This window comes from Ipomoea nil, unplaced genomic scaffold, assembly GCF_001879475.1.
Source record: "Ipomoea nil cultivar Tokyo-kokei standard unplaced genomic scaffold, Asagao_1.1 scaffold3030, whole genome shotgun sequence".
NCBI lineage: Eukaryota > Viridiplantae > Streptophyta > Magnoliopsida > Solanales > Convolvulaceae > Ipomoea > Ipomoea nil.
Window position 1 is genome coordinate 490,162 of NW_017619458.1, and position 15,312 is coordinate 505,473.

Genomic DNA, 15,312 nt, shown 5'->3' on the forward strand with positions numbered 1-15,312 from the left:
CACTCCACGACGAAGCAAATCCTACCAAGCCAAAATATTTCTCCAAATGTAGCTTGGATTATTCCCAAGATTAGCATCCAAGAAACAGCCGCCTAGGAAATATCTAGCTTTGAGGAGTCTTGAGACCAACGTATTTGGATTAATAAGGATACGCTAACCTTGCTTAGCGAGAAGGGCAACATTAAACTCATGCAAGCGTATAAACCCCATATCACCACAGTCCTTCAGTAGGCTCAAACAGGACCAACTAACTAAGCCAATGAATCCCCTGCCATCCGTTCTATTACCTTCCCACCAATAACGATTCAAGATTCTCTCTATTGAGCTACAAACATTCTTAGGCAAAAGGAATACAAACATTGCAAAAAAAGGAAGTGCCTAGGCAACACATTTAATTAGCACCTCTTTACCCGCTCTAGAGATAATCTTTTTTTTTTTTTTTTTGCTAGGAACCGACACGCTCTCGTACTTTTTGCTCAATATATTGGAAAGTGATCGATTTATTATGCCCCACAAACGACAGTAAGCCAAGATAGAAACCAAAGCTATCAGAAATACGAACCTCAAAGATATCTGCCACTAAATCCCTCATTTCTGTTGAGGTATTAACGCTGAAAACTATGTTGGATTTGTCAAAATTGATAGTCTGGCCTAATGCATTACAGTCCAGTAAACATTTCTTCACAGTATGAGCTTCCCTGTGGTTGGTTTTGAAGAACAAAAGACTATCATTCGCAAAAAAAATAGGTGTGACACAGCCGAAGCACCCCTTGCTATTTTAACACCATGAATGTTCCCTCTTTGTTCCTCCTACTGAAAAAGAGATGATAGAGCCTCAGCACAGACAATGAATAGGTAAGACGATAATGGATCCCCTTGCCTAATCCCTCTCGTAGGAGTGACCGAACTTGCATTATCCCATTAATAGTCAAGTTGTAGCACGGACGTAACACATAACATCAAAAGGTCGATCCACCGACGGGTGAAGCCAAGAGCTGTTAACATACCTTCTTAAAAACTCCACTCCATCCTGTCATAGGCCTTGAACCATCTATCTCATTTCGTTTCATTCTCAGAAAATGGCCCACCTCTCCTGCCACAATTATATTATCAATTAAAAGCTTATTAGGAACAAATGCACTCTGTGACATAGAAATAATAGACTCCAACACACCTTTCATACGATTTGCTAAAACTTTAGCCATAACCTTATAAGCAACATTACAGAGCGCTATTGGACGTAAATCAATCACCTTCTCAGACACCATTTTTTTTTAGAAATCAACACAATATTAGTTTCGTTAAGACCTTGGGGCAAGGAGCAACTATTTAGACAGTGAAGGACAAATTCCGATGACTATTAACTCATTAAAATATATATCTAAGGGAAAATTGTAAAAAATGCCCCTCTATAATATGCCAATTATCAATGTCACCCCTGAATTATGAGTGGTGTAAATGTTGCCCCTCAATTATCAAAACGGTGCACATATAGCCCCTCTCGTAACAGACATGTGGTCCCTCGACTATTTTTCAGAGTATATTAGGCATATAATAGGTAAACGGACGAAAATGCCCTTCATTTTAACACTCAATAGACGGAATTTCTAACGGAGGACCGATTTGGGGGAGTTTTTAAAAGTCAAGGGACCACATTGGGTGCAATTAAAAGTCGAAATGCAAAATTGAGAATAAGCTATAGTCAAGGGACCATTTTGGGAAAAAACTCTATATTTATATTATGAACATGAATTTTGTATATGTATGATGAATACAAATTCTATGTATTAAATTAGGTCAACGGTGCATTGTGAATCCTAGTGTACTATATAACGATTGATTGTCAATTGTGGATGCAAATCACGCTCCAATTTTCACGAATTCCCTCCATTTTCTCCTAACATAACAAGCACCTGAGAAATTCAAAATCCAAAACTCCCCAACTACTCCCTGCACTCTCTCCGCCGTTCGGCGATCTCCGGCGACTCCAATGGCCGCCAATTCCAAATTCAAAGCCTCTGCTTCACAGCCTGCTCTGACCTTGGCCTCGACTCTCGTTGATGACGACGACGATTTTCAAGATCCCTCTCCTTCTCAGTTATGCTCTAGGAATGCGACCTCGATTTCCGGCTCTTGGAAACCTTTGAAGCCTTCCGGTTCCCTTCATCGGCCTCGGAAGAAGCCTAAGCGTCGATCTGAAAGTTCCGGCAAGGAGAATTTGGTCCCGCGAGTCGACTCTCCTGATATCGGTTGCTCACTGCCCCTTCAACAGAAGTCTGAGCTGGAACTCGAGGATATGGATTTGAACATTGGGTTGGATTCTATCCCGTCAACTATTGATTGCTCGTATCCTGGATCTTTGGACCCTAAGGAAGAAGATAAGTGTTTCAATGTGATTGAGCAAAACGAAAAGGTGGGGGTCTTTATCGAGGCAGATTCTGATACGAAGAATGAGTCCTTTTCATGTGCATCTGAGAAGAGTGTGTTGGAGCCAAAAAAGGGGTACTTCGTGAATTCAATAGAGTCAAGGTTGCTGAAATCCAGTGCGGGATTGGAAGAGGGGAAGGGTGAAGAATTGGGGGAGAGCTCAGAGCTTGACATGCTGCTTAAACTATGTAGCGAGGGGAGTGAAGGAGATGACGATTCTATGGAAGCTTATCAGGAAGATGATTGTGCTTCAGAGGGTAATGACGACAGTAGTCTGATTTGTTGCCCACTTTGTGGCAGGGACATCACAGATTTGAATGAGGAGCAAAGGCAAATACACACCAATGAGTGCATTGATAAAGAGGATGCTCCAGCTGAGGTAGTAATTTCTTCGATTTCTTCAATTATATGTTGTTGATATTATTGTTAGTTCTTTCTCTCTCTCTTTGTTGAATATGTTGTTTTTTGATGCAATAGTTCTAACATAGATGCTTTAGATGTGTGGGGTGTTTTTATCATTGACAAGGCAAAGTGTAGTTTTTTTTTTTTTTTTTCTTTTTTTGTTAAATATATAGTCTTTAAATGTAATAAGATATACCCTCATATCTCAAGATGTAAGCTTTGAGTGTAGGCCTTTTAATCATTGATAAGTAAAGGTGACGCCAATCGTGCCTTTGGTTTTGAATTCTTAAAACATGAGAAGTATGTGAAGTGGGAAAGGTACTATAAAATATACTAAGAACAAAAATGGTAGAAAATCAGAAATCTAAACATAAGATGCAATTTGGACATAACATTTTATAGTATGAAGTCATTGAATGGATCAAGATAGGAATCATATGAAGCATTTAGATTTTGGATGGGTCAAGGAAGAGGTGAAGAGCAGAGATAACATGCCCATTAAATATGCGGATGAGAAGTTTTGATGTTTTCATAGGCTAAATTACTAGGGCATATTGAAAATCCTTGTGAACCGTACCATTGAAAATTACTACTTTGCATATGAAAATGTTGAACCATACAATGGGTATTGGGTTTTACATAATGTCTCTTGTTTATATCCCTGACATTCCCTACTATAAAAGTTATAGGCTGGAAGTATTTTGTTTTAACCTCCATCCTTGAAGATACTAATTCTCTAGAATTCTGTATTTTTAGTTACTAGAACACTTTATCTTCCCAATGAATTTAGTATGGCTTTTATAGTTATTTCACCTTAATAATTTATTCTGATAGAATTAGAAGTAGTTCCTAAAAAAATTCTGATATAAAATTTCAGGCGGTTCTTTCCCATCGTGACACATCTTTTCAATGTCTTGGACAAGTTCTTGATGCCTCCCCTGCACGAACTCCTCAAAAGCTTGTTGCTAGGCCTCCTGTTGTAGAATGGCTACGTAAGCTAGGACTGGCTAAGTATGAAGAATTATTTATTCAACAAGAGATTGATTGGGACACCTTACAATGGCTGACAGAAGAGGTTAGCTTTACCTGTGAAATTAATAAAACAAAGATTGTTGCCAGTTATCAGTTTACTTTCTGTTATGCATTCTGTCCCATCCATCATGCACTCTCAGGGGATACTGGAGAGGAGAATATAGAAAACTACAAGTTAAAGTTACTGCACAGTTGGGTGTTGTTATTTGTTCAGTATGTATTATAATCATTTCCTATTCTACTGCTGTAGCATTGTTTTTAACTTAATATTATCTTAAGATATTTCCATGCAATGAAAGATGCTTATAGAAGGTATTGCTTTCTTTCATGGTTTTTCATACTAGATCTTCCTCTAGAAGCTATGTATAGTAATGTGCTTGTTTAACTATGAATATAGAAATTAGATATGGTTGATTAATTTAGCCAGACTGAAACTTGGCCATAGTAACAAATATCTAATCATGTAAAAATGAAGAGTTTATGATTTAAAACCACATGTTCTTGTTTTCATTTTCAACTGAAGTTAAGAAGAAAGAAAGCTAGGAAAACTACTGCAACTAACATCTGAATGACATGGGAGGATTCTCTTTTGAGTTTGTGCGTTCTAGGCCTGAAGCTACCCTTACTAATTGCTTGGTTCTATTTTCTTCTTGGTTCCCAAACTAATTCATAAGGATACTTGCTTGCTTAGAAAGTCCGACACATAAATTGATTCTATCATACGACTAATTTGACTGCCTGACCATTTCCATCTTTTTCTTTTCATGAAGGATCTGTGTAAGATTGGTGTTAGTGCACTTGGTCCCAGGAAAAAGATTGTTCATGCTCTTTCTGAACTAAGGAAGGAAAACACCAAGGAAGTAGAATTTCAGAAAAACGCCAAGAAGGCTGTAGTTGATGATACAAGCAAAGTCAAGCTGAGCAAGTTGATAACTGACTATTTTCAGTGTTCTGCTGCCGGGACAAAAAAGGTTCATGCCACATCCTGTGGACAAAATGAGGTTGGGAGGAGTCTCATGTATTCTTCTAACAAGAGTGTTAAGAAGAATCCTGCCAAGAGTACAAAATATAAGGATATTCCTGTGTGGTGTTCTATACCTGGAACACCATTTCGTGTGGTAAACAGCCCAACTCTTTCACCTGTATGATTGCTGCTATTCAATTTTACTTGTTTCTTTCCTTTGGGGGGTGGGGGGGGGGGGGGGGGGGATTTTTCATGAAATTGACACTTCAGGATTTTAAAATTTTTTTTAACTTGCTTTAATGTTACAGAGTAAGACAAACAAGGAGACAGGAAATTTCCTGCTATAATATTATATAATAACAAACATTCCTTTGTTTTTGAGACATTTGTCTATTTGGAATCAGTAACTCTAATAATGATCACTGTTGATTGTTGAACTATAAAAACTTGAAGCTCTTTGTTTTAATGTTTTTTGTATCACTTGTGATCGTCTGGTAAAGTCTATGATTATGGTTTATTCTTATGGATTTGAATAATTACTAATTTGCTCCAACTTATTTATGGGTTATTGACTTAAATAAGCTAAAATCTGCCATACAATCTATAATCCGTAATCTTTGTTAAACTTCTAATTAGTTTTTCTTACAATTTCCCTGAGGTTAGGGCAGGGATCAATAATAGAGTTATGAAGGGTTATGATAACATGTGGTAGGGTTGTGAGGTTGTCCAATTCCAGGGTAGCCAATGAATATTAAGTGTTGTGACACTTGTCACAAACATGGCGGTACTAAATAGTAATTGGTCCTTAACTATTGTCCTTGGGGCAAGGACAATGGTTACAAAAATTCTAATCTGTCAGCTCAGGTTAGGTGGCTAAGTGGCTTTAAGGACTTTGAGGTGTTTGAAACTCTTTCAAAATGTGAGACAATATTTTGTTTGGTGGCCTTTCTTTTGTTAACTAGAGAAGATTATATTGCTTCTTTGCTAAGTGCCTTGGTTTACTATTGTTGCAGGATGCTTTCAAGTACCTTAGAAGAGATTGTTCTCACTGGTTTCTTACTCACTTTCATGCTGATCGTAAGACCAATTTATTTAAATCTTACCATGCTGCTAAATGACATACTAGCTTAGGGTCCACAGTAGATTTAGCACACAATGGGATTAAATGGAAAAATAAAATTTATGTGGCTGACTACAACTTGATAGTATTCCTGTTTAGTGGGGTTGAGTTGTTTATGTTGCCAACCAAAAAAGGGAATATCCATGCATTAGTCAAGGACGTAATGCCAGTTGGTTTAGAGGGCATCAGAAGTCCACAGTTAATGGATTTTTTCTGAAGCAATCATTGACTTTTTTAGAGGATCAAAGCATTACTTGTGAAAATTTATGCACCTAAATCTCATTAGGTAAACAATATATATTATATTTATGTTTTTCTGTACTACTGGTTTTGCCATATGTATTATGTATGTAATCATGACTGATTTATAAATTATAATATTAAAGACGTGAATTTCAAAAGAGAAAAGCTGTTGTCTATCTTCTATTGAGCATTAATTTTCCTCTGAAAGTATTCTGTTCATGGAATTTTTAGTTTAGAAAGATATATTATTCTTTCTCTGGTGGACCAGTCAGTTTCAACTTTTAAGTAAGTTTGCAAGTTTATCTTCTCCAGAAGTTCCTAGCCCTGTGCAACACCTTCAGATGATAAATCTTGTGTAGAATGAGTTCAATAAACTTCTAGTTCCTGGGCCTATACTGGCCTCAAAACAAGGCTAGATTTTGCAGATTACTGTGTTGAGGCATTGGGACTAGAATGTTTATTTGTATTGACCTTCTAGAATTTCCCGACTTATATTCATAACAAAGCTCTGGGATTCATTTGGTTTCCATCTAGATCTTGTCATTTAGGTTGAGTTAATAATTGTCATGGTCACAACTTTTATTAATTGGTAGCTAATGTGGCATTCAGTGATAAAGAGATTCATAAAGTAATATTCTACTTTTATGCTTTAGAGTTTGGGCTTCAACATTTCTTTTCATTTTCTATTTCAGTGAATTACTCAACATGGTTTTCCACTTTTCCATGCTTCTGCAGATTATCAAGGTTTAACGAGGTCCTTCTGTCATGGGAAGATATATTGCTCCTCAGTGACTGCAAAGCTTGTTAATATGAAAATTGGAATTCCTTGGGATAACATACAAATTTTACCTCTCAACCAGAGGATCAATATTGCAGGAATTGATGTCACCTGTTTTGATGCAAATCATTGCCCAGGTGCCATCATAATCCTCTTTGAACCATCCAATGGTAAGGTGTGGTGCATACTTCCATCTTTGTACACTATCATCTTCATAGCTATGAATTTTTTTTTTCTACCTGGTGAGTTAACTGCATGTTTCTTCATGAACCAGGCTGTCTTGCATACAGGAGATTTTCGCTTTTGTGATGAAATGATGGAGATTCCTAGCTTTCAACCTTGTAAAATCCACACTCTTATCCTGGACACGACTTATTGTAACCCTCAGGTAAACTGTTAGAATATAATTATCATGACTTGACTGCATGACTAAAGTAAAATGACATGGAGTGAAATTAAATTTGGAGGCTGCATCATGGCCTACAAAACAAAGAATACTTCAGAAAGATCTAATTACATTCTTGTGATGCCCATGCTCAAGACTGGACATAGTTTATGCCTAATGTCATTATGTCAATACCCAACATTTTGAACTTGCCTATAATTTTATTTTGAATCAAGTAACTAATTTGAAAATGTGGGCGTTTTTATTATATTCAATGAATTTTGCTAGTAATCTTCTGATATCATGTTATGGCAAATGCTAGCCATTTTTTGAGTTAAGAATATGAAGTAACTTTTGCTGATGAAGCTTGTGGAATAGTATTTTAAATGTGTTAAAGTTATTCAGCTAAACCACTAACATCTGAAGTTACATACTGCTTTTGTTATCTACTTACCTGAGAAACAGCATCAGTGGATAGGAATGTCGATCAGGCATTGCACCAATAGCAGTATGCGTATTACCTATATATTTTTGCCAATGAATTCATATCCTTCATCATGAGGAAAGATGGATCTTATTTTAGAATTATGCAAGCATGAAGTATCATTATGGTAAGATGGAATTACAATGCAGGTTTCTTCCTGTTGGTATTTGATCTGATGTTTAGGCGTTTATCTCAAAAGAGAGCTAGCTTAAATGATTCCTACACTTGATATTTTCTTCATGCACCTGTGAACAAAAAGGACATAAAGCTTAATTATAGTTCTCTACTTCTGTTCTATCTATTTTTGCAGTTGCCTTCATTAGACTGTGCTTACATCTGAATATCTGATGGAAGCTTATTATTTCCCATCTTTGCAGTATGACTTTCCCAAACAAGATGCTGTAATACAATTTGTCATTGAAGCCATACAAGCTGAAGCTTTCAACCCCAGAACTTTATTCTTGATTGGTAGTTATACTATAGGTAGACTCTGTGTCCCTGTCTGTGACTCTGTGTTCATATCTTTATTTCCACCAAACAGTGTGCAATGTTTCTATTAAAAGATCATTTTATTTTGAGAATTTACCAAATTACACTGTATGATTTGATTTTAATTTTTAAGTTTTTAAACACTAGAATGAACAACTGCAAATACTGCTTAACAGAATTCAAAAAATGCTAAAATATTCTCAAGGAAGAATTTCCATTTAATGTTAAAAAATGTGAAAAGTAACCTATTTGACCGAAGTGAATTTAAATCTCTTGTTGGGGTTTGGAAGGATCTTATAGCTAGATTTTCCCATCAAAAGACATTTTTTTTTTGATTTTAAAGATTTTTATTTATTTATTTATTTATTTGTTGGATGACAGGAAAAGAAAGACTTTTTGTAGAGATTGCTCGTGCCCTGTGTAAGAAAATCTATGTCACTGCAGCAAAACTGCGTATTTTGCAATGCTTGGGGTTCCCCGATGAAGATATGCAATTTTTCACTTTGAATGAACTGGAAAGCCATATCCATGTTGTACCTTTGTGGACACTTGCTAACTTCAAGCGGTTGAATCAGATATCTAATCAATACATGGTGAGGGTTTAAGTGCTTAATTGCTCATATTTCTTGAGTGTCTGAATCTTGATGTTACCTGTAGTCCTCTACATGAAATTTTTTTGAATGAATTCATAAAAATCAAAACAACAGTTAAGGAAGTAGCAAGGTATTACTGCCATGGGAGGATTGCTTATCCTGCACCTTTCTTACCAAGGCCAATTTGTATTTTGTCTGTCATATATTGATCAGCCAGAGTGTCAACAATTCAGTTCTCATTCTGATACACACTGAATCCATCTTCTTATCATAACTAAGCAGTTGTTGGATTTGATATGGCTCTGATGAATCAATTTTCTTTTGCAGTTCCTTTTTCCTACTTGTGTCAAAATTTCCTTGAAATAGTTATATTTCTTGGTGTTAATTTCTAGTTGATCCAATAAAGTGACACCTAATGATACTCATGCAACAAATTGTCTAGTTGATTCCATAATGTTATTTTGTTCTCTTTGCCAGGGTCGATATAGTCTTATAGTTGCTATTTCTCCAACTGGTTGGTCTCTTGGTAAAGGAAAGAAAAAGACTCCTGGAAAAAGATGGCAGCAAGGTACCATCATAAGGTAAATTTCTCATTTTATTAATCCTTGTTTCAGGATATCTCTTAAGACTATTTTACAATGTTCTCATTTCTTGTTTCGCCTGTATTTTATTGATACAATCAATGAATAAATCTTCATAAATACTACATTTGATATTTCTTGCTATGAGCAACCCTGTTGTGTGCAATATAAGTTCATCCAAGTGAAGTGATATGAACTAAAACCTTTCCAACTACATGGAACTATTTTAATGTGTTAAGAGTAAGAGTCCCACGTTGATAAAATAAGAGAAAACATATGAGTTTATAAGGTCATGAGTTAGACTAGGTAATTGATTGGATTCTGTCTTTTAGTGTGGTTTGGCCATGTGCGTTATAGCCCAGTTGAGTGACATTAGCCCAAACTTAGATTATAACGTAGTGCAGGTCAAAGCCAACAGGAAGAGCAAAATGTTGTAAATTCTGCAATCCAATTTCATTGCATTTGTAGCAAATAGCCATGTAAATTTTATCAAACCTCTCTTCTGTTCTTATAAGTGAATAATCATGCGTCTATTGTCACTGTAACCTCTTCAATGTCTCATACTGAATCTCTTCCAAACACAAACTTTCACTCTACAGTCTACACAACACCAGCCATCTGCTGGAGCAGTAAACCTGACAAGAAAACACTGTGTCGTGACATTTTCTTTGTGATCTTCAGGTACGAAGTGCCATACAGTGAGCATAGCAGCTTTTCTGAGCTCAAGAAGTTTGTTAAGTTCATATCTCCAGCAAACATCATCCCGAGTGTAAATAATCATGGACCAGAATCCACACGCAAAATGCTCTCCCTTCTCTCAGATTAATACAGTTTGAAGACTACATATTCCAGGTAATGCACTGATGTTATTGCGGCCTGGAATTAGTAGCTCTTCTATGATTCTCTCCTATCCTTTCCTGTATGCTTGTAAAGAGTGGCTTGCCCAATCTTACTGAGTGCATATGTCATTCAAAGGTCACTAACCAAACTAGTTTTTGACTTTTGAATGGATAGACTTGCCATTTGAGAATCATAAATTTTTTTTAGTGACCAATTGAGTCAATTTTGACCATTTGACCAATCTTGTAAACTTGTGGTGGATGGGTATTCACTATTCAGGGATGTGGACTTAGAATTGCCTTTTATGTATTAAAGCTTGTAATACATAAACTTGTGGTGGAGATATTAATTAAAGCTTGTGGTGGAGATATTAATTAAAGCTTCCAGCAATAGATTACTGAAAGCAAGGGCGCCTTGTCATGCCATGATGTACCATGAAACATATTCTTTTGTATATTACTCTCTGATCCATTTTATATTTCCTATTTAATATTCATTAGTCAAATTAATTTTCTCTTTGTTTATTTTCTTTAGTATTTTTTTTATTTTTAAATTTGATTTTTATTTTTTTTTAAAAAATAGTTTTGTATATCAATAATTAATTTAATATTATAAAAATTTAAATTAAAAATAATTTCAATTAAATTTTATTAATTAAATCAGACATATAAGATGCGACCAAAGTAGTATAATTTTGAAGGGGTTGTGATCCTCATGAGTCTTGGAGTTACAATGTACGGTAATGATGACTATTGTTTGGTACTTTGGTCGGTTGTTTGAAACCATGACCTTGCCTTCCTGAATTTGCATGCTGTTCATTTTCGATAAGTTTACTTTTTCTGGTAATATTGATTCTTTTTTTCTTTTTACTTTTTTTGACTTGGTATAAAGGTGATTACGACTTGAGGGGGAATGCCATATTATACTTCTGGGGAATTTTAATTTCTAATTTTTCAAAAATAAGGATTGAAGTGTTATAACTATAAGTTTTTAATATACAATATTAAGTGTTGATTGGTATTTGTGTCTTTTGTATTGTGTACATACACGTTATGCTTAGTTGTATTAGATATTGTGATGACAATGATCGACAATATTTGATACGATTCTAATAGTTGTGATCATAACCGGTATAATAAGACATCAATGTCGTTTAACATTATAGAAATTTTCTATGCATAATTTCTTATTCATTTTATCAATGTCGTTTGACATTATAGAAATTTTCTATGCATAGTTTTTTATTCATTTTATTTCATTTTGTGTCTAGCTCGATGTTTAACCATTCAATTAAAATTATTTATATTTAAATTTTGTATGATATTAAATTTAATATTAGTATTCAAAATTTATATATTTATAATTTATAATCTATAAATCTATAAATTATATTAAAAGTATTATTTAATTAAATCTAAAAAATTAAATTTAAAAAATAAAAAATAATTGATTTAATTAATAGATAGTAAATAAGACACATAGAATAAATTTGAGGCGTTTTATATAAATTTAAAACCGTCATTTCATTATAAAACTATTAGCAGCAGCATATTTCCAAGATTTCAATTTAGTTAACAAACTATCGGGCACTCGCCAACCAGTGTTCTGAGAAGCACTCAAACTGGCAAGGCGACCTGCCACCATGTTTTGCTCGTGAAAGATAGATTTAAATCTGATCCTTTGGAATCTCTCCTTCCACTCATTAATGGCAAATTATGCTGTGCATCCGTATGCACCATGCATGGTGCATACGGATGCAAAAACGACGTCGTTTTATTAAAAACGCGCGTCTCCCCTTAAAAAAAAAATTCAGGTTCGATTTCCAGCAATAACATATGAATTAAAATTCCAGAATTGATGAACTATAATTCCAGAATCGATGAATTATGAACTAAAATTCCAGAATCTATGAACTAAAATTCCAGAATCTAATCTATGAACTAAAAATTCCAGAATGAATGAACTAAAATTCCAGAATCTATGAACTAAAATTTCAAAATCGATGAACTACAATTCCAGAATCGATGAACTATAATTCCAAAATGAATGAACAACATAATGCTGTTGCTGGGAATCGAACCTGATTTTTTTTTTTTTTTTTAAAGGGAAGACGCGTGTTTTTAATAAAACGACGTCGTTTTTGCATCTGTATGCACCATGCATGGTGCATACGGATGCACAGCATAACTATCCCTCATTAATGGTCTCAATAGTCTCACAAATACGACCTCTTTGCATTATCGACTCGGTGATCCATTTGACAACATCTCCGGCATCAGTCTGGATCTCAAGATCATGAACATCTTTCTCCCAAGCCCATTAGATGCCTTAAGCAATGACTTTAGCCTCAATTTCATCAATTCTCGTATCCCTGAGTTTGTACGCGAAGCCTTGAATCACCTTACAAAGCGGCTGATCCCCTACCCAGGTATCAAGCCAGAACCTGGTTGTCTTCCCTGGTTGACTCTACATTGAATCCCTTCCTCAACTAAGGGCATAACCCTCACAAGTCCCCTCCAAACATTAGAGGTTCCTCTCCTGTTCACAAAAATATTTTTGCCAAAGTTGTTTTTAGCATATTTTGAATGCAGCACTTGAGCCCGGCTAGAGAGTGTCACCCTCATTGATCAACCTCCACCCTAGTTTAGCAACAAAAGCTTCATTCATTTCCTTCGTCGTTTTAATCCCTAGGCCCCCCGAGTTCTTTAGGGTTCGTAACTTGTTCCCAATTCACAAGGTGGCACTTATGGTTCTCACTCGTGCTACCCCATAAGAAACCTCTCTTTTCTATCAATCGTATCCAATACTCCAGCCGGTATTAGCATGGATTGCTGTGATGGACATGGCAAGTGGGAAGGAAGATACTACTGATATGAGATGCAGGAGTGCAGAAGGAAATTATCCAAAAGCTAAGTATTGATAGTCGAGGGACCATTACATCGTCGTTTCGCAGCCTGATCTAGTAAACCGTTATTACTTAATCAAACGACGCCGTTGGAGGTTCGTTTGAAATTGACGGGACGACGCCGTTTGAAGCTTAGCGGTTGAATGCTGATAAGCTGGGCTGGAACGAGGCTTGCAGAGCTGAGAATCTGGGGTTTGTTAGGAATTTTTAGATGTATTAGCCATTATCTTTATACTGTTGTTGTTTCCTTTGGAGGATTTTTTATGCTTTTGATATTTGAAGAATAAAAAACCCTAATTTCTTTCCCCAATTTCTCTTTGAAACCCTACCTATTCTCTCTTATTCTTCACCTTTTCTCTGTTTATTTCTGCTCGAACTCCAAGTTTGTGACATTTGGTATCAGAGCCCACTATGGGGACTCAGCCTACCTCATCAATGGATGATAGAATGAACCGGTTGGAGGCTCAGATGATAGAACAAAATGGAAGGCTTGCCACTGGATTGCAGACAATGGAAGACTCCATTCAGGAGCTGAAGGCTCACACGGTGGGCTGGAAAGATGAGATCATGGAGTTACTAAGGCTCAATAGACCCCCTCCACCAACCACAGAGCCTTCTTCAATTCATGGTCAGGCTCATCCTCCACATCCTAGTCCTGGGGAGGGAAGTGCTGACCTTGGGAGGATCCAGTTGAGCTGCAAGAGGTTCATGATGTGGATGAAGGCCATGGTGAGAACCAGTTTGGTCAATATGTGAATCCCATGAGAACAGGAAGACCATGGATTCTAAGAAGGGTTCACTTTGATGCAGGACCAGGACAAAACAACCAAGGGGGTGAGCAAATGATGAGGTACAAACATGAGTTTCCTGCTTTTGATTACGATAATCCCAGATTGTGGGTGGTGAGATGTGAGAGATTTTTCATGCTAGCTAGGATTCCCAGAGATGAGATTATGCATGTTTTATGTGTGAATCTAACTGGGAATGTGGCTCTATGGTCTGAGGCATATCTTAATGGCCTAAGGGAAGGGTTCCAGTGGGCTATGTTTGCCAGAGCTGTGTGCAAGAGATTCTGTGAGAGAATGTAGATGTGATGGAGGAATTTTCCAACTTCAAGCAGTGGGGAAATGTGGTTGATTTTTCTGACAAATATGAAGAGTATAAAGGGTTATTATTGCAGAATTATCCTACTCTAACTGATTGGTATTTCCTAGACAGCTTTGTTGTAAGGTTGAAGTAGCAGCTTAGATGTTTTGTGAAAACATCTAGGCCTACTAATTTAGAGGATGCCATTTGGTTGGCAAAACAATTTGAGAAAGGACTTAAAGTGAGTGAACCCCAGAAAAATTCCACTATCCAATCCCAAAAACCAAACTCCACTGGCCAAAGATACCCCCAACACTCCAGAACCTTTACTGCAAAAACCCCTGACCTATCTAAACCTCAAAACAGCCACCCTTCACCTAGAACCTCAGCCTCAAACATCCTCTAGTCCAATGCTAGGTCACCTGAAATCAGCAAGTTCAGGGATCAACTTAGGGAACAAAATAGGTGTTTCAAGTGTTTTGAACCCTGGAACCTTGGGCACAGATGCAGGAGTCCCACCTTCAACATCATAGAGGGAAATGACTTTCAGGGAAATGAAGAGGAAGTCAGTAGGGACCAAAAGGAGGAATCCGAATCCCTGGAAACTTCTGAAACAGAAGAAGGGGAGGTGACTCTTAATGCAGTGATTGGAGGGGAAGGAATCAATGCTATCAAGCTAATGGGAATCATCAGTAAACAGCCAATCACTATACTTGTAGACAGTGGAAGCACACACAATTTTGTGGACCCCAAGGTGTTAGATCAGTTAAGGATTTCCTCTGAGAAGGCAAAAACTCTTATGGTTACAGTGGCGAACGGAGAAAAGATGGCTTGTGACTCAATTTGCAAAGGACTGAAGTGGCATATACAAAGGAGTTGTTTGAAAAGGATTTGAGGATCTTTAAATTGGGGGGGGGGGGGGGGGGTGTGGCATGGTTTTGGGGATGGATTGGATTGACTTCTATGCCCCAAACCAACTCCAT

General features: G+C 36.6%; 1 protein-coding gene across 3 annotated transcripts; it reads left to right on the top strand.

Moving 5' to 3' along the window:
• The first annotated feature begins 1,886 nt into the window (after positions 1–1,886).
• On the top strand, positions 1,887–10,807 carry LOC109163475 (DNA cross-link repair protein SNM1). Of its 3 annotated transcripts, XM_019312225.1 has the most exons (11): positions 1,887–2,806; positions 3,707–3,904; positions 4,632–4,979; positions 5,839–5,902; positions 6,924–7,141; positions 7,241–7,354; positions 8,213–8,318; positions 8,706–8,917; positions 9,395–9,498; positions 10,180–10,367; positions 10,404–10,807. In XM_019312225.1, exons 1-10 carry the CDS (start codon positions 1,991–1,993, stop codon positions 10,322–10,324), a joined length of 2,325 nt encoding a protein of 774 aa, XP_019167770.1. In that variant the 5' UTR covers positions 1,887–1,990; the 3' UTR covers positions 10,325–10,367; positions 10,404–10,807. The 3 variants fall into 3 exon arrangements, with proteins under 3 accessions (XP_019167770.1, XP_019167769.1, XP_019167772.1); XM_019312224.1 differs by having other exon boundaries at positions 10,180–10,807; XM_019312227.1 differs by having other exon boundaries at positions 3,752–3,904; positions 10,180–10,807.
• The last annotated feature ends 4,505 nt before the right edge of the window (positions 10,808–15,312 follow it).